The sequence below is a fragment of the Monodon monoceros genome, unplaced genomic scaffold, assembly GCF_005190385.1.
Source record: "Monodon monoceros isolate NGI ecotype Baffin Bay Population unplaced genomic scaffold, NGI_Narwhal_1 Super_Scaffold_15, whole genome shotgun sequence".
NCBI classification, from domain to species: Eukaryota; Metazoa; Chordata; class Mammalia; order Artiodactyla; family Monodontidae; genus Monodon; species Monodon monoceros.
The window spans coordinates 55807111-55825521 of NW_021703771.1; the positions used below are offsets into that span (position 1 = coordinate 55807111).

At 36.9% G+C, this 18411-nt stretch overlaps 1 protein-coding gene across 1 annotated transcript in view; it reads left to right on the forward strand.

Moving 5' to 3' along the window:
• Positions 1-681: 681 nt before the first annotated feature.
• LAMA2 (laminin subunit alpha 2) overlaps positions 682-18411 on the forward strand; it is a 448946-nt gene continuing 431216 nt past the window's right edge. Inside the window, exons 1-2 of the mRNA XM_029224020.1 lie at positions 682-787; positions 6798-6910. Of these exons, the coding sequence (XP_029079853.1) occupies positions 697-787; positions 6798-6910 (204 nt within the window). The 5' untranslated portion in view covers positions 682-696. The remainder of the gene's footprint in view (positions 788-6797; positions 6911-18411) is intronic.

An 18411-nucleotide genomic window follows, 5' to 3' on the forward strand; every position in this document is an offset into this window, starting at 1 on the left:
TGAGCATCCTTTCATGTGTTTGTTGGCAATCTGTATATCTTCTTTGGAGAAATGCCTATTTAGGTCTTCTGCCCATTTTTGGATTGAGTTGCCTCAACATGTATTTTATGAAATAATAATTGTATAGCTAAATGCAGAATAATGATGAATGACAGAAGAGAAACCTTATTTATTTAATAATAAATCATTTACCAACCTAGAGAATACAATGTCTAAAGGTAGAGAGGTAATGTTCTGGGGATGATTGAATTATTTTAAAATTTGTAACCTGACAAATTTCACAAAATGGCTGAAATGCAGAATGGAGGTTTCAGTAAGACTTGTGTCAATAACATGAAGATAACAGAAGGCTTTTTTAAAAGTATGTTTTAGAGACAGGATTTTCTAATTATGTATTAGAGGTTAAGAAGATAGTTTTAGAATTCATATTTAAGACCCAGATAGAAAAAAAAATTTTCGCTTGATAACACATGCTACTTACTTAAGTCAGATATTTAATTATAACTGATTATTCCATTTTCATTTAATTTAATGCTCTGGAAAACATCCTATCTTAATTTCATTTTAAAATGCAGCAAGATCATCCCACACACCTTCATTTGTTCATCTTTTTTAGGTTTATTCCCTGCTGTCCTGAATCTTGCTTCCAGTGCTCTCATCACCACAAATGCAACATGTGGAGAAAAAGGACCTGAAATGTATTGCAAATTGGTAGAGCACGTCCCTGGGCAGCCCGTGAGGAACCCTCAGTGTCGGATCTGCCATCAAAACAGCAGCAATCCACACCGTACGTATTTTAGGTTGAATTTGTGTGGCACTGGGTAGGAGCTGTAATTGAGGATGTTGAGGTCAAAGTGCATTGAAGTCAAAGGGTTTGTGGTCCCCCAAATTTCTAGAACTTTACTTCCACTGTGAACCTTACAGCCCCTCTCTGTCACTTAACAAACGTTATTGGAATTCCTTATGTGTAGTGGGTGTGGTGCTTGAGGAGAGTTTTCTAGCTGAAGACTTGTGGCAGTCCTTAAGTTTATCACTTGCAGAAGATTATCTGAAGATGTGGTTATTAATTCATGTTTTAGTCATTCAGTGGTCACTTATATGCCAGGTACTTTGCTGGGGATCCAACAGGAATAAGATGTGGACTCTGGCTCAGTTGAAGAAGTGGCAGAAAGCAGATTATTGCTGTGTAATGTGGTAGGTACCAAGGAAAGAATGAGCATAGGGGCTTTAGGGAGAAAGGGGAGGGTTACAAATTTAGTCCTGGTGTAGCTGAAGGCTTGCCAGAAGTGACATCTAAACTGAGACCCAAGGACAAATATGAGCTGAGCAGGCAAAGGGAAGACAGAGGGAAGAGAAGGAATGCCAGGAAGAGGTTTCAGAGTAAGGCAGAAAACAGTACTTGCTCAGGGAACTAACAGGTAGTTAGGAACGGCTGCAACTGAAGGTGTCAGAGGGCAGAGGGTAGGGATGAGTCTGGTACAGGGCTGGAATCAGACTATACGGTTCTTAAACACCACAAGAAGAGCGTTTCAAGGAGAGGTGTCATACAAAGCCCTCTTGGGTGGCCTCTAGGAACCACACTGATATCTCAGACTCATTCATGTGTTTATTCAGCAAGCATTTGAACACCAGCTACTAGAAATGCATTCTACTGGAGCAGAGTGTTGAATCATACATAGTCCTTGACTTAAAGGACTTGGAGGGGGGAATAGGGGAAACAAAACTAAATTGAGTGCTAAGGGAACATCTAGAGATTCCTGGGAGAAAGTGACCATGTACTGAGAAAATAAGGGTTAGTAAGATGAAAAGGGGAAAAGTATTATATATATAAAAAAATACATAAATCTTGAAGGCATGAAATAGCATGATCTATTCAGAGAACTATAAGTAATTAGGTTTAATGAGTAAAGAATTTATATGGAGAAGGGGAGAATGGTGTGAGATAATTCTAGAGATGGGGGTTGATTTATAGATATATTGATACATTGGGAAATCATCAAATATTGGGGAGATTAATAAAGTGAATAATGTCAATGAGGTGCTTTATAATAAAGTTTCACAATTATACTATTTTAAAATTTACTTAGTTTTTCTTCTCTTTTAAAAAAAAGTTATAATGCTCATAAAACGAAGAAAGCTTTCTCTCACAGTTTATATTTTTTAATCCCAAAAGAAAGTCGGGAGGCACTGTGCATTCTTTCTTGGAGCTGGTTAAAGGGAAGAATGCATAGTCCCTTCTCTATTATACAATTTAGAGATACTGAAAACGTTAATATGTTTGGAGAACTGGGACTTTTATGAATACAATTGCTGGTCTTGTATATCACAGAATGTTAAACAAAAAGTTGAGAAACCAAAGATGGCAAGCATCAGAAACCTTCCTTGCCTGTTAAGTGACTCTGGTTGTTTTCTATGGTGTAGATTGTTATGGGTGTAGGAGTCGGGAATATTGGAACACATCCTATCTGTTTGCTGTTCTTGTACAAAACGTTTAGGGCAAAAGACCTAGGTCAGAGCCCTGGGGAAACATCAAAAGCAAGAAAATTGAGGTAAATAAATGAAAATAAAATGAATTAAAAAATAAATGAATTGATGGACTATGAGCTTTAGGTTCGTTAGAGAAGAAGATGAAGCCTGATAGGGAGAAACTGACATTGTTGCAAGAATTGGTGGCCTTGATGATTTCACAGAGAATGTGAGAAAGCCTGGAGGCATGGAATGGCTGGAAGGGAATGATGGGGGTGGTTGGGAGTGTGTATATGTGTGTTTAGGACGGGCTGGGCAGAGAAGGAGAGTTAGAGAGAGAAAGTACGAAAATTGTATGTATGCGTGTTTGTGTGCGTGTGTATATATGTATGGTTATCTATATATACATATGCATAAACTTGGATATAGAAGACAATTAAACAGATATTCTAAGCAGTAAACTCAGGGCTATACCTTAGGGTACATGTTATCAATGATGTAGAATTTCTAAGAAGGAAAACATCAGTGGGAACTGAAGTAGCAAGAGAAAGTTCCAAGAAGGGCTCTAAAAACCTGAATTACCCGAGATAAGAAGGAAAAGCATTCCAGGAAAGGAGAAAAAGCTGGAAATGTATAAATAGACAGGATGGAAGGAAGGTGCAGTGATTCAGGTAGAAAATAATTGAGTGGACACTCTTGGTAGCAAAATCAGTGAGATGTATTCACCAAATTAAGTCTACAAGTGACTGTCACTCCCTTTTTCAGAGTTCAATATTCAGCGTCTTTCAGTGGGAGACATCTGTATTTAGGCAATCCCACCCCATATTTTCACTTTGGGATAAAAAAGTGAATAAACTGTTTTAGTAAAGCAAGACATATATGAGGTATGTTTTGTATTTCCCATTTTATTTAGTTGTGGTAAGTTTTTAAAACTTATCACAGCCTACATTTACTTTGATTAATTTAATTTCAAATTACCAGCTTCATTACATTTCAAAATCCTGTTTTGGAACCAGAAATTTAGAAAAAATAATACCCCACAAGAAAAAAAAATCTAGCAATAATCCACATGGATATATTTTAGTAAAAGTTGAAGCAACAGATGATAAAATTCCACAGATTCACTGAACAGCTAGAATTAATCTGGAAGGTTGGTACTTAAGTACTATACAAAGAAAAGGAAATTTGCACCTCCTGACTGTTAATAGATTGTGCTTTCCAATTAAAATAGCAGTTTGAAAGATTTACTTCATCAGTGATTCCCTCGCCAATTTTCAGATGCAGTTAGCCTTTGGATTGACTTGAGTCACTATCCCTGTTGAGGATGTTATAAGTTTCTATCTCTTTTTAAATAAGGGAAGTATGCCAACAATTAATCAGTATTTTCAAACTAATTATGATTCGAGTTTCATAATGGGGATTATGGTTAATTGTTGATTCATCTCCCAGTCTTCCTTTTCATGACTAATTCTCATATCAATTTGACCTGAGGTGACAGATATCAAAATTTCCAATTAGATAGCTCCTCTCACAACTACCTTATGAGCCACAAGTATGATTTGGAAATGTGGTTGTGTGTGTTTTTCTATCACATTTTAAACCCACAATCTGTGAAGAAGATTCAGGAGGATGTTTAAGGAATGTTTGCTGTGATATTTATTTTTCTTCAGAAGCAGTGCCAGTAATATTTCATTTATGGTTCTGATTCCCAATGTGCCAATTTCAGCACCCACTCATACCACCAAGGACATTTATTTGATATTTAGTTAATGCTTCTTGTATTTGTTGATGTTATAAAGACCTAACACTTTCCCTAGCTTCAGCAGAACAAGTTAACTAGTGCTAATTATTAAATTTAGTCAGCAATTTTACTTTTCATTAATGAGATAAGGTGCCTCATCTCAGTGGACTGCTAATGTGATAAGACTTGGTACAAAACAAAGCCCATCCAGATGTTCAGCTGAATTAAGTAATTTACCAATAAAAATAGATTATTTTTGTCCTGTCTTATATACTCATGTTACCATAAGTAAATCAAAGATATAAGCCTTTATATTTTCAGTTAAACAGGTTATAGCAGACTATGTTAATAAAATTAATATGTAATAAAAATGTTCACAATCTGAAAAAGGCAAATTTAATGAATATTCAGTTTTTGTAAATTTTTTGAAGATGATTTTAGTTTACTATCAGACTGCTATTGCATTGAGGACTTCTTTTTGCTTGGTTTTTATCTTCAAAAATTTTATTAAATGTAATTTGTCCCCAGTAAAGATTCAGAATCCTGCATATTTTGAACAGATGTATAATTAATTCTATGTATATGCATAATAATGGCTAGAATATTAATGGTTTTAATGTTCCTCTGGTAACCCTGTGAGTTGAGAATTCCCATCCAATTACTGGTCCATGGCAAAATGAGAAAATGAAAACAAAATTCCAAATTTTTTATGAAGATAAAATGAATACCTTTCAAAGAATTATCCTTCATTTTAATATTATGTTGTTTTAAAACTTTTGTTGTTTTTAAATATCCTCCATTTTATGAAGTAAGTGATATTTTAAATGATAGCAAGAGTAGGCTGAACACTACTACTGAACGCTATTACTTTGAGAAATAAAGAGCTAGAACTCCTGTATCAAGTCCACAAATCTCTTTCACATACATTTAATTTTTTTTTTTTTACTTTTTTCTGAGAGTTAAGATTCTGGGTACCTGTGCTATGAGTGGAATTATGTTATCCTCACTTCAAGAATGACACAGAGTTTAAGTGACTTGCCCGTGGTCAGTTAAGTGCTGAATGGTGGGTGCAGATAGGCTGTCCAGCTGCTCCTACTCCAGCACTTCATGGTTCAAATCTTATGCTCTGTCATCACCATTATCATTAAAACACCTGGCTAGATTACATTACGTCCACAGATTGCAAGTAGTCCATGATTGTTCCTCATAGTGATATGGCTTGTTTATTATTTGAAATATTCCTTCAGTTTGCAAAAAAAGATTATGTTCTAATAAAGGGGTATTCTTAGGCCATTCATTTGAAACATCTTCCCAAGGAATTAGTGTTATAAAAGTTCTCACGACTGACACTCCAAAGCATAATTAATCAGAGTAGCAGGGGAGCTAACCTCCACTTTATTTACATTTCTGTGGGCAAATAGGCTGACGTCCAAGTGAGATGTTAGGAAGTTAAGAACTCTTACTGCAGCCCTAGGAATAGAAATAGGAACATCCCCAGCAAACTGCCCTCCTGCCGTCCCCACCCGTGCCTGAGCTGGGCCGGATCAGAGGAGGAACAAGTTCTGTTCCTCTTTACTTGGGAAATGAGAAGCACAGATGGCAGAAAGGAACCAATGACTGCATCCAAAAAGGAACAAGAGCTTTGGCACTCCAGAGGTAATGGTTGCTGTTGTGAGATGCATGGAACTAAGTGGGAGGAGATGAAGAATGTGTGAGTTTTGAGGATTTTAAGAAGGAACTGTGGGGGGAGGTGGCAACGATCGTCCACACCTCCTGTTTTTTATTGCCAATCTCCTTTTTACTTTTCACAATACGTCCTTTTCTCATGTATCTGGAGTAAAGACAAGGGGAGATACATGTTTAGTTAGTAGGATGGAGTTTCATGTGCCAAGCTCTCTTTGCTTGCTTTTATTGTCCATACCCCTCCACTGAGTTAGTGATTGTGGGGACAGGCATCGCTGGATGGGAGATTTGGAGTATCTTTCATTATATTTTTAAATAGTGGTTTAAATAGAAAGTTGGCAGATTGAGGACTGACTGCAAAAAGCCTCATAGGATGGATTTGACAGCATTTTCTATTAAAACCAGATACATATTGAATTGCCCAAGTCCTGGTAATAATGTATGTGTCAGAAGGGCAAATCTTCAAGTACCTTTCAACCACAATTCAGGATTTTATGTTTCTGTTCAAAAAGTTGATGTCATACTATACTAGAGCTGCCTCAAACAGTAGAGTTTTTGCTTCTTTGAATGACTGACACACCAATTAGACTTCAATATCATTTCTTCACACTTAATTTCTGTAGTTATCTTTAGAGTTGCCCGTTTTCGTTGATGGCCAGAGTGCTGCACAGCTTCTTCTGTTATAGTCTTTAACCATTTCACACTACCTTGCGGAGCGCTGTGAAAAAGTCGACAGTAACCAAATTCTGTTAAAGATATGAATTGTTCTCTCTTTATGTTACTTTAATGTTTGACCTTCACATGATGATGGTTTTAACTTAGTTTTACTTTTTACTTAAAAAAAAAAACAGCTATAAATTCTTCATATGATCTTTTCTTCTTTCACATGCTGCTGCTGATTCAATAGTGAGACACCCGATTACAAATGCTATTGATGGAAAGAACACTTGGTGGCAGAGTCCCAGTATTAAGAATGGAATCGAATACCATTATGTGACAATTACACTGGATTTACAGCAGGTATTATGCCTTTTTTTTACCTTTCATTTTATTTTTTATCATTTTCCACTTTGAAATTGGATCTTGGATTTGCTATTTGTGCAGTTAGCAGTTCTTGGGTGAAAGGATACTCTTTCTTATTACCCTCCATTGTTTTCTTGATACAGTGAACAAAGGGGCTTATTCATTTAGTAAATTGCTATTTAAAAATATTTGGCATTTATTTCTAAAGCACAACTATTTGGGTTGGCCCAGAAGTTCATTCGGTTTTTTCCATAACATCTTACAGAAAAACCCAAACTCACTTTTGGGCCAGCCCAATAAAATGAATTCGCGTGAGAAGTTTAGAACTGAATTAGGAGCTGACTCTTGTTTTGACCAATGAGAGTTAATGATAAAAATGTTGATCAACGAAATCTTACATAAAGAAAATATAATAGTGCCATTTTAAAACTTTTAAAATAATAGAGTGCTGCCACTCTTCTCATGGTGGGTGTATGAAAAGGTTCTTGGATAACAGGACTCTTGAGTACATTGCCTCTCATTACTGGGAGTTGAGCAAGATGTGACGGTTGATTCTTAAAGTTGGGCCAGTAATGAGGTAACAAGCCTTGTAGTTGTATAAAATTGATGTTGGAAGTTGTTAGAGTTTGTGGTACGTAGGTATAGGTGCCTTCTACCTTAATTTTTTTCTTCTTTCTGTTTACAGTATTCAGGTCAGGTGGAAAGTATTCATCAAGAATTATTTAGGCTTGCAAATAGGATGGAGTCTGGAAAAATGTTCCCATATTTTACTGTTATTCCAAATACAAAAGTTTATTTGATAGACTGAAGGCTGAGACTGGAAATGTTGAACTTAGATGACTTTTTTAACTCAACCTGTTCCTCTCTCACTCTCTGGGATAGCATAGGAAAGGTACTTAGGCATTCCTCCCTGACCCAGTAGAGGCAGAGCAGCAAAGGGGCTTGGGGTTAGTGGAGAGGATATGGCTAAAATAGTTAATGACAGATACCATAACTGCAGAGCTTGTGTTTCCACATGTGATCACAGTGGAGGAAAGCACTAGCCAGTGGGGGTTTGTCACCTTCTCAGGAGGCCAGATAGGCACCAGGCATTTCCCTAATGGATGCTGTTTGTCATCAATAGGATACGAACTACCCACTTCAGGTTTGAGACCCATTTTGGCCAGGGTGCACATATTCAGGAATTGCAAAGGGCCAGTTGGTGGGTCTCACAGCAGATACTCTTTCCACCCATTTGGCACTCCTCAGGACTTGAGCAACAGGGTAGCAGCAGGGACTCAGTGCTGCAGCTAAACTGCCAACTGGTATGTATTTATTTCTACCCATACCGGCAGCTGAATGTCAGCCTTGAGTTAACAGTATTTCTCAGGAAATCTCAGAGCACAATCGGGGAAGGCAGGCAAACTACTACGTTGATCAATTATGCTTTAGTTCAGTGAAGTCTTATGCATGAATTTCCGGAAAATCCTAGCCTCGAAATGGACTTTATCCCTCTCTGGATAAAGACAACTTGGTCCTTTGCCAGTCACAGCAGTTGTCCCCCATCATGTGGTCGTTGTAATTTGCAATCCAACTTTCCAATCAGGAGTGAGTCTGCTGTCTATTACCTTGGGTCATCTCCTGGGATAGGGAATCAATAAATAGTGATGGTTCATTGCTCTGGTTTACTTTCTGCCTATTCTTTTAAATCACACATGGAGCAGGAGACTCAATTGTTAATATAATCTGCACAAGTCACTTATACTACCCTTTGAGCTCAACCACAATAGCATTGGGTTGGCCAAAATGTTCATTTGGGTTTTTCTGTAACATCTTATAGAAAAACCTGAACGAACTTTTTGGCCAACCCTATGTTAATAGGCACACCTCATTTTACTATGCTTTATTGTATTACGCTTTGCAGATATTACATTTTTTTTTTACAGATTGAAGGTTTGTTGCAACTCTGTGGCCAGCAAGTCTATTGGCACCATTTTTGCAACTGATTTGCTCACTTTGTGTGTCTCTGTGTCACATTTTGGTAATTCTTGCAATATTTCAAACTTTTTCGTTATTTTATATTTGTTATGGTAATCTGTGATCAGTGAGCTTTGATGTTGCTATTATAATTGTTCTGGAGTTCACGAACCATGCCCATACAAGGTGAACTTAATAACTGTTGCATGTGTTCTCACTGCTCACCAACTGGTCATTTCCTCATCTCTCTCCCTCTCCTTGGGCCTCCCTATTCCCTGAGACACACAACATTGAAATTATTAACCCTACAATTAACAACCCTACAATGGCCTCTTAGTGTTCAAGTGAAGGGAAGAGTTGCACATCTCTCACTGTAAATCAAAAGCTAGAAATAATTAACCTTAGTGAGGAAGGCATGTCAAAAGCTGAGACAGGCGAAAAGCTAGGCCTCTTGCACCAGTTAGCCAAGTTGTGAATGCAAATGAAAAGTTCTTGAAGGAAGCTAAAAGTGTTGCTCCAATGAACACACAAATGATAAGAAACCAGAATAGCATTTTGCTGACATGGAGAAAGTTTTAGTGGTCTGGAAAGAAGACCAAACCAGCCACAACCTTCCCTTAAGGCAAAGCCTAATCCAGAGCTAGGCCCTAACTCTCTTCAATTTTACAAAGGCTGAGAGAGGTGAGGAAGCTACAGAAGAAAAGTTTGAAGCCAGCAGAGATTAGTTCATGAAGTTTAAGGAAAGAAGCTGTCTTCATAACATATAAGTGCCAGGTAAAGCAGCAAGTACTGATGCAGATCAGATGCGAGCTGCAGCAAGTTATCCAGAAGGTCTAACTAAGATAATTCATGAAGGTGGGGACACTAAACAACAGATTTTCGGTATAGATGAAACAGGCTTCTATTGGAAGAAGATGCCATCTAGTACTTTTATAGCTAGAGAGGAGAAGTCAATGCCTGGCTTCAAATCTTCAAAGGACAGGCTGACTTTCTTGTTAGGGGCTAATGCAGCTGGTGATTTGACGTTAAGGCCAATGCTCATTTACCATTCCCAAAATCCCAGGGCCCTTAAGAATTATGCTAAATTTATTCTGCCTGTGCTGTGGAACAGCAAAGCCTGGATGACAGCACATCTGTTTACAAGATGGTTTATTGAATATTTTAAGCCCACTGTTGAGAACTATTGCTCAAAAAAAAAAGATTCCTTTCAAAATATTACTGCTCATTGACAGTGCACGGTCACTCAAGAGCTCTGATGGAGATGTACAAGGAGATTCATGTTGTTTTCATGCCTGCTAACACAAGATCCATTATGCAGTCCATGGATCAAGAAGTAATTTCAATTTCTAAGTATTAGATAGTGATTCTTCAGATGGACCGGGGCAAAGTAAATTGAAAACCTTTTGGAAAGGATTCACCATTCTAGATGGCATTAGAAACATTCATGATTCATGGGGAGAGGTCAAAATATCAACATTAACGGGAGTTTGGAAGAAGTTGATTCCAACCCTAACGGATGATTTGGAGGGGTTCAAGACTTTAGTGGAGGAAGTAACTACAGATGAGGTGTAAATAGCAAAAGAACTGGAATTAGAATGGAGCCTGAAGATGTGACAGACTTGCTGCAATCTCATGATTAACAGATAGGGAGTTGCTTCTTATGGATGAGCAAAGAACGTGCTTCCCTGAGATGGAATCTAGTCCTGGTGACAGTGCTATAAAGACTGTTGAAATGACAACAAAGGATTTAGAATATTACATAAACTTAGCTGACAAAGCAGCAGCAGGTTTGAAAAGATTGACTCCAATTTTGAAAGCATTTGGATAAAATGCTATTGAACAGTATTGCGTATTACAGAGAAATTGTTCATGAAAGGAAGAGTAAATCAATGCAGTAATGTTGTCTTATTTTAAGAGGTTGCCATAGCCACCCCAACCTTCAGCAACCACCACCCTGATCATTCAGCAGCCATCAACTTCCAGACAAGACCCTCCACCAGCAAAACGATTTTGACTGGCTGAAGGCTCAGATGATGTTCAGCATTTTTTAGCAATAAAGTATTTTAAAAATTAAGATATGTACATGGGTTTTTTAGACACAATGTTGTTGCACACTTAATAGGCTATAGTATAGCATAAACAAAACTTTTATATGCACTGGGAAACCAAAAATATTCATGAGACTCACTTTATTGCGATATTTGCCTTGTTGCAGTGGTCTGGAATCGAGCCTACAGTGTCTCTAAGGTATGCCTGCATTTGTTACTAAACATAGCAGCATTTTTTCCTCCTAATTTACAACTGGATGATATAATCACAGGTTTTTACTAAATCATTTTTACTCAACATACCTATCATTATTAATTCCACAGGTCAAAGAGTGCATCTGAAAACCCATTTTTCAGTGAAGCCATTTATATTTTCCCATTTGCTTCCCATCCCCACTCATCCATTCCCCATGGTATCTTTGTTTTCCTGTTCTCTCCTCTTCTCTTTTAGTTTAATGGCCTTCAGAGGTGTGAGTACTCAAGACATCTTTTATAGTTCAGTCTTCATAACAAGTGGCAGGAATCTGTTTATAAGATCAGTTTACCTGTCTCCAGAGTCTGGAGTACACCTCATGGAAGTGGCACAGATGTGTCCTCGTATGGCCTCATATCCCAGAATGGCACCCACCCACGCCCTTATTCACTTCAGCCCTCTCTTACCTCCTGTAACTCAACTCATCATGTGTTTAAGAGAAGCAGAACACAGCCTGTAAAATAAAATAAATCCTTATTTCTACTTGTCTCAAGATTTTAATTTAGTCAATGATTTAATAATGTAAAAAGCTAAGCAGATTTTGTAATCAGATTTTCTAAGGGAATTCCACAGACAGAAAGGGGATTTAGACCCCTTATTTAGCCTCAGGCTTTGCAGGAACAAACTGTGGAACAGGTTCTTAAACCTATTCAATTAAGGGGCAAAGCTGCAGGAAGGCATGTTACAATGCATTGGCAACAGAGAAAATGTGGACATCCTTATTATATCATTTACTTCTTACAATTAGCTGATAAGGCAGCTAGTATTATTACCCCTCTTTAATAGTTGAAGAACACTAAGACTTAGAAAAATTAAGTGACTTGGGCTTCTTACTAAAGTCTATTATGGGCAGGGCTGGGATTTCATCCGGAGTTGTATGAATCCAGACGCCAAACTATGCCAGTATTTCCTAAACTGGGATTGGAAGACCTAACTTAGGGAGAATTTTTGGTATATAATTTCAAGGGGTCCATGCATTGTTTGGGTTTAAGGAATACTGGGTTATCATCTCCTGGCTTACACAAGAGAATATAGCCAAAGTCTGTTTTGTCATAAAACAAGGACTAGATCTCTCATTTTCTACTACACTTTATCATATCTCTAAAACAGCATAACTTCAGTCTTTTTCACCTACAGCATGAAGGATTAATAGGTTTTTCATCATAATATGAGCTATTATTCAGCTGGGAGGCAAGGGCAGTAGTTTCATAACGAATAGGTAAATATCACTAAATGTTTGTCATTCATTCAGCAAGAGGTTTGGCCATTTATTAGTTCTCCTTTTTATTTTGAGATGCATGAATTTCAACAAGTGCCGGTTTTTTGTTGTTGATATATACTTGGCTCCTCTGTGGAATACTTTTAATAAGTTACTATTTTAAATAAAGTTCACCATTGGATTTCCTTGATTGAATCATTACAAATTACACTGGGAAATTTCTTTTACGTTTTATCATTTAAGATGAGCCCTAGAAAAATATAACACTTACTGAGAAGAAAATGGATACTTATTTTATAGATTGTTTTTAGATTTTTATTACTAAGGGATTATTAACTTTTCCCAATACTACTATTTACTCACAGCATATCTTGAGCAAATAATTTAATCATGCTGTGCCCCAAGTTCTAGATTAGCAAAATAAATGTTATAATATCATGGCAAGAAATTGAAATAACGATAATAGCAATACAACAACTAAATTACATCTGACAATTACAGTTATCATAAAGACCTACTATCAGCATAATCTCAAAGAGAAGCTTAGCTGTTCCAATGATGTGTAGGCAAAACCCCAGTATAATGGTAAATAAAAATATACATAAATTTAAAAGACACTAATAGGAAATTGAAGGTTAATAGGATGTCCAAAATATTTCATTTTAGTCTTTCCAACTGGATTTTCATGACAATATATATTATAATATATGATCTCATTTTATTACTTTTAAAAATCTGGTCATTTTTAGGGCTTCCCTGGTGGCGCAGTGGTTGAGAGTCTGCCTGCCGATGCAGGGGACACGGGTTCGTGCCCCGGTCTGGGAAGATCCCACATGCCGCGGAGCGGCTAGGCCCGTGAGCCATGGCCGCTGAGCCTGTGCGTCCGGAGCCTGTGCTCCGGGAGAGGCCACAACAGTGAGAGGCCCGCGTACCGCAAAAAAAAAAAAAAAAATCTGGCCATTTTCTTAGGCTTTCCCTTTGATTAGTTTAGGAAGAAAGTTGATTGGCAAGTGGGTTAAAATACAGAGGGGCAGCTTTTTAATAGATCTTTAAAAAACGTACATTGAGTCATATTCATTCCTGGATAATCGAGGTACGCCATGGAATTAGTTATGCTCATGTGTAGGAATCTCCTTTATCTCAATACATAATTCCCTTCTCTTCCTGGTTTATCCCCCAAAACTAAAAATGCATTTATCAAGAAAAATTGTCTTACAGCTACAGAGGTCAAGTTCCACATGTTCTTGACCTAAATGTTTTATTCCTTGACCTTATAGAGACATATCTAGTGAGATAGGTTAACAGTTTAAAGTGAGAGTTATGTTTTGGAGGAGGATGAATTAATATTTCTATACAAATATTGCTATACTTTTGGAATGTGTGTGAATAGCATAAAACCATTTTTCCTTGAACTGTTAATGTAATAATTAATCCCTCATATAATAATAAAGCATGAAAAAAGTGAGATAGATACAATTAATTATTAAATATTCAACAGGTAGAAAGAAGTATAAATGACATTCCTACATTTAATATCCCATTATCTAAATAAGGAAGATATACGTGATATATTAAAAAGCAAAACAAGATTTACATAGCTCTGGTTGAATATGGTTCTGTTCAGTACAGTCTATTTGATCTGTCTCCTGGAGACAGATCTCTATGAAGGATTTAGCCCATGGCATGGTGATTAGATATATTCCCCTGTTGTCCTTCTGGATTGAGCATTCTTGAAGGCAGAGTTCTCAGACTGTTTCTACCCACCATGGCACTCAGCATCTAGCAGGAACTCAGCAGATTTGATGAAAGAATGGTTCATGGTTGCTCTTCAAATCACTGAATTTTTTCTTGGTATTATTTGGGTCACTGCTAAATTGATGAATATAAAACTAACTATAGTGGAGATTATAATCTACACGTTCAAAATGTTCTACATGATACGTCTTGTTTAGTATAGCAGAATATAATTAAATATAATATAATATAATTAAATTCTTTACCTGCTTTAGTTTTTTTTTAAGATCATTGATTCAATGTCACAAGTAGGATCTGTGGTTAATTAGAAAGTGTAATCTCTCTCACTAAATGAATTTGTGTTGATCTTTTAATCACTAATAAAGGTGACTACCAGCTTTACTGTCTGTATTGTGCAGAGCATTAGTTTTGATTTTCTCCCCTTCAGTCTACTTTCAACACTGCACTCACATTGATTTTAGTACCAAATTGGATCAGATCACTCCTTCCACTAAAACCCTGTAATGGCACTCAGTGGAAAAAGCACAATTACCCACAAGAATTTACCTCACCACCCCCTTTCATCCCTGGCCTCAATCTCCCCTCTTCAGTTGCCCCAGTGGCTACTTCACTGAGTCTGGAAGTCCTTTGCACTTGCTGTTCCTTGTGTTGGAATTATTTTCCCTAATTTCCATACAGTCTGTTTCATTTCCTTTGGATTTTTATTCAAGTGTCATGTTCATAGCAAGGACCTCCTTGATAATCCTATTGAAAATTACAAATCACTCCTTATTTCCTAACCCATTTCCCTGCTTTATTTTTCTCCATAAAGTACATGGCTGTCTAACTTACTACATATATTTTACTACAGCTCTTCCTCGACTTATGATGGAATCACATCCCAATAAACTGATTGCAAATTGAAAATATTGTAAGTTAAAAATGCATTTAATACACCAAACATCATAGCTCAGCCTAGCCTACCTTAAACATGCTCAGACACTTATATTAGCCTACAATTGGGCAAAACCACCTAACACAGGCATACTTTATAATAAATTGTTAAATATTTCACCAGTAATTTATTGAATGCTGTACTAAAAATGAAAAACAGAATGGGTGTATGGGTACAAAGTGGTTGAAAGTGTATCAGTTGCTTACCTTCCTGATCCCGTGGCTGACTGCATCTTGCTGCTCACGGCCACTGCCCAGCATCCCAAGAGAGCATCATACCACATATTGCTAGCCTGGAAAAGATACGAATTCAAAATCTGAAGTGAAGCATAGTAAGTCCAAGACCATCTGTATTTGTATTGAATGTTGTTTATCTCCCCATTTAAAATGCAATTTTCATGAGAGTGGAGACAGTTGTTTGATGTTTTTTTGAATTGCCGCATTCTAAGCACTTGGAATAATACACAGCATATAAGAGGTACTCTATAGATTTATATTAAATGAATAACTGATTGAATGAATAAACATTCAAAACACCAATTCATATGTAAGAATCATATTAAAGCTGAAAATTAAACAAAGGAAGAAATATTCTTACTGTATTTCTTATGATAAAATATGCTATGCATTTTCAAATTTATGATTTCTCCTTTAAGTCTCTGGTTAAATAGCATGAAGTAAATTTTCTCACTAATCCTTTTAGTAAACATGTTCTAAACTTTGGTCATATTTGTCACTCTCTGTGTGACTTTACCACATTTATAGCTTTATTTGGGAAAAGCAGATTTTAATCAATTTAACTCTTCATTTGTAACAGAGAAGTCTAGGACTGTAATTTTTTAATTGATATTTTAAAATTTCCCAGTTGAAAAAAGTAGAAGTATAAAAGGGGGAAAGTGCCACCAGAATGCTGTTTAAACAAGATTCTAGACAAAAGATATTATGTATTTTGATATAAATAGCTAATAAACTAAATTCTAGCAATATCATGAAAATGTAAATGTTTTGGAGATGCAGATCCTATTTCAAATAGTGTCAAGATGACTACCCTGGAAAATGATCCTTGAAACCAGGGAATAAATTCATGAATTTTTTAAAAATACAAATAATAATACATAATGAAAATATCTGTTAAATATCTGTGGGAAAAGATCTGTTAAAAATTTTAAATCATACTGATTCTGTTATGCAAAGTCTGAAGAGGACTGACTAAAAGAGACTGAATGTGGGCAATTTTTCACAGCTGTCTGATGACTTTCACACATGAAACACAACTGTATTTCCTCATGTTGGTGGAATATTGTGTATTGTCCCATTTTATTCTTGAAGTCTAAGTTTTTACTTATTATATTTATGCTTATATATATATAATTATACTTATATATAGTTATATATCATATGCACATATAAATTAGAGTTTTTTCCTAGAAGTTGACTGTATATTTAAGTTATGTGATAGCATGTGTGTTTTAATTTGCAGATAATACATGTTTTCAGTATGACCCTGAGTCTTAAAAATACTAAAATGACAAGAAGGATGAGCAAGAGGCTAAGGAGAAAGGAGGAGATATAATTTTGCCCACTTCCATTTCCTGACCTATCACTTATTAGCTCATTTACCTTAGGTAAATTGTCCTGCTTTTATACTCCTCAATATGGTCATATGGAAAATGGAATCAACAGCACCACTTCTTTCTTAAGAAGATTGTTATAGGGTAAAGTGATGTAATATGGGCAAATAGCCAAGCACACTGCTACACAGTAGTTAATACTCAGTAAGTAATAGTTCCTGGCCTTCTACACTGATAATAATGCTGAGCAGAGAACAAATGGGCTAGAGTAGTAATGAGAGTGACTTGAAAAAGCAAAACAAGGGGACTTCCCTGGCAGTCCAGTGGTAAAGACTTCGACTTCCAATGCAGAGGGTGTGGGTTCGATCCCAGGTCAGGGAGCTAAGATCCCGTATGCCTTGCAGCCAAAAACTAAAACATAAAACAGAAGTAGTATTGTAACAAAATCAATTAAGAGCTGCCTGGCTGGTGGCCTCCCGAGAGCAAGGTTCTTGGTGCTCTGACTGGGTGTCAGGCCTGAGCCTCTGAGGTGGGAGAGCCAACTTCAGGACATTGGACCACCAGAGACCTCCTGGCCCCATATAATATCAATCAGCGAGACCTCTCCTAGAGATCTCTGGCTCAACACTAAGACCCAGCATCACTCAACGATGAGCAAGCTCCAGTGCTAGACACCCCATGTCAAACTACTAGCAAGACAGGAACACAACCCCACCCATTAGCAGAGAGGCTGCCTAAAATCATACTAAGTTCACAGACACCCCAAAACATACCACCGGACTTGGACCTGCCCATCAGAAAGACAAGATCCAGCCTCATCCACCAGAATACAGGCACGAGTCCCATCCACCAGGAAGCCTACACAACCCAGTGAACCAACCTTAGCCACTGGGGGCAGACACCAAAAACAACGGGAACTACAAACCTGCAGCCTGAGAAAAGGATTTGTCAAACACAGTAAATTAAGCAAAATGAGAAGACAGAGAAATACGCAGCAGATGAAGGAGCAAAGTAAAAACCCACCAGACCAAACAAATGAAGAGGGAATAGGCAGTCTACCTGAAAAAGAATTCAGAGTAATGATAGTAAAGATGATCCAAAATCTTGGAAACAGCACAGAGAAAATGCAAGAAAAGTTTAACAAGGACCTAGAAGAGCTAAAGAGAAAACAAACAATGATGAACAATACAATAAATGAAATTAAAAATTCGCTATAAGGAATCATGATGAACAACACAATAAATGAAATTAAAAGTTCTCTATAAGGAATCAATAGCACAATAACTGAGGCAGAAGAATGGATAAGTGACTTGGAAGATAAAATAGTGGAAATAACTACCGCAGAGCAGAATAAAGAAAAAAGAATGAAAAGAATTGAGGACATTCTCAGAGACCTCTGGGACAACATTAAATGCACTAACATTAGAATTATAGGGGTCTCAGAAGAAGAAGAGAAAAAGAAAGGGACTGAGAAAATATTTGAAGAGATTATAGTTGAAAACTTCCCTAATATGGGAAAGGAAATAGTCAATCAAGTCCAGGAAGCGCAGAGAGTCCAGAGAGTCCATACAGGATAAATCCAAGGAGAAACACACCAAGACACATAGTAATCAACCTATCAGAAATTAAATACAAAGAAAAAATATTAAAAGCAGCAAGGGAAAAGCAACAAATAGCATACAAGGGAATCCTCATAAGGTTAACAGCTGATCTTTCAGCAGAAACTCTGCAAGCCAAAAGGGAGTGACAGGACATATTTAAGG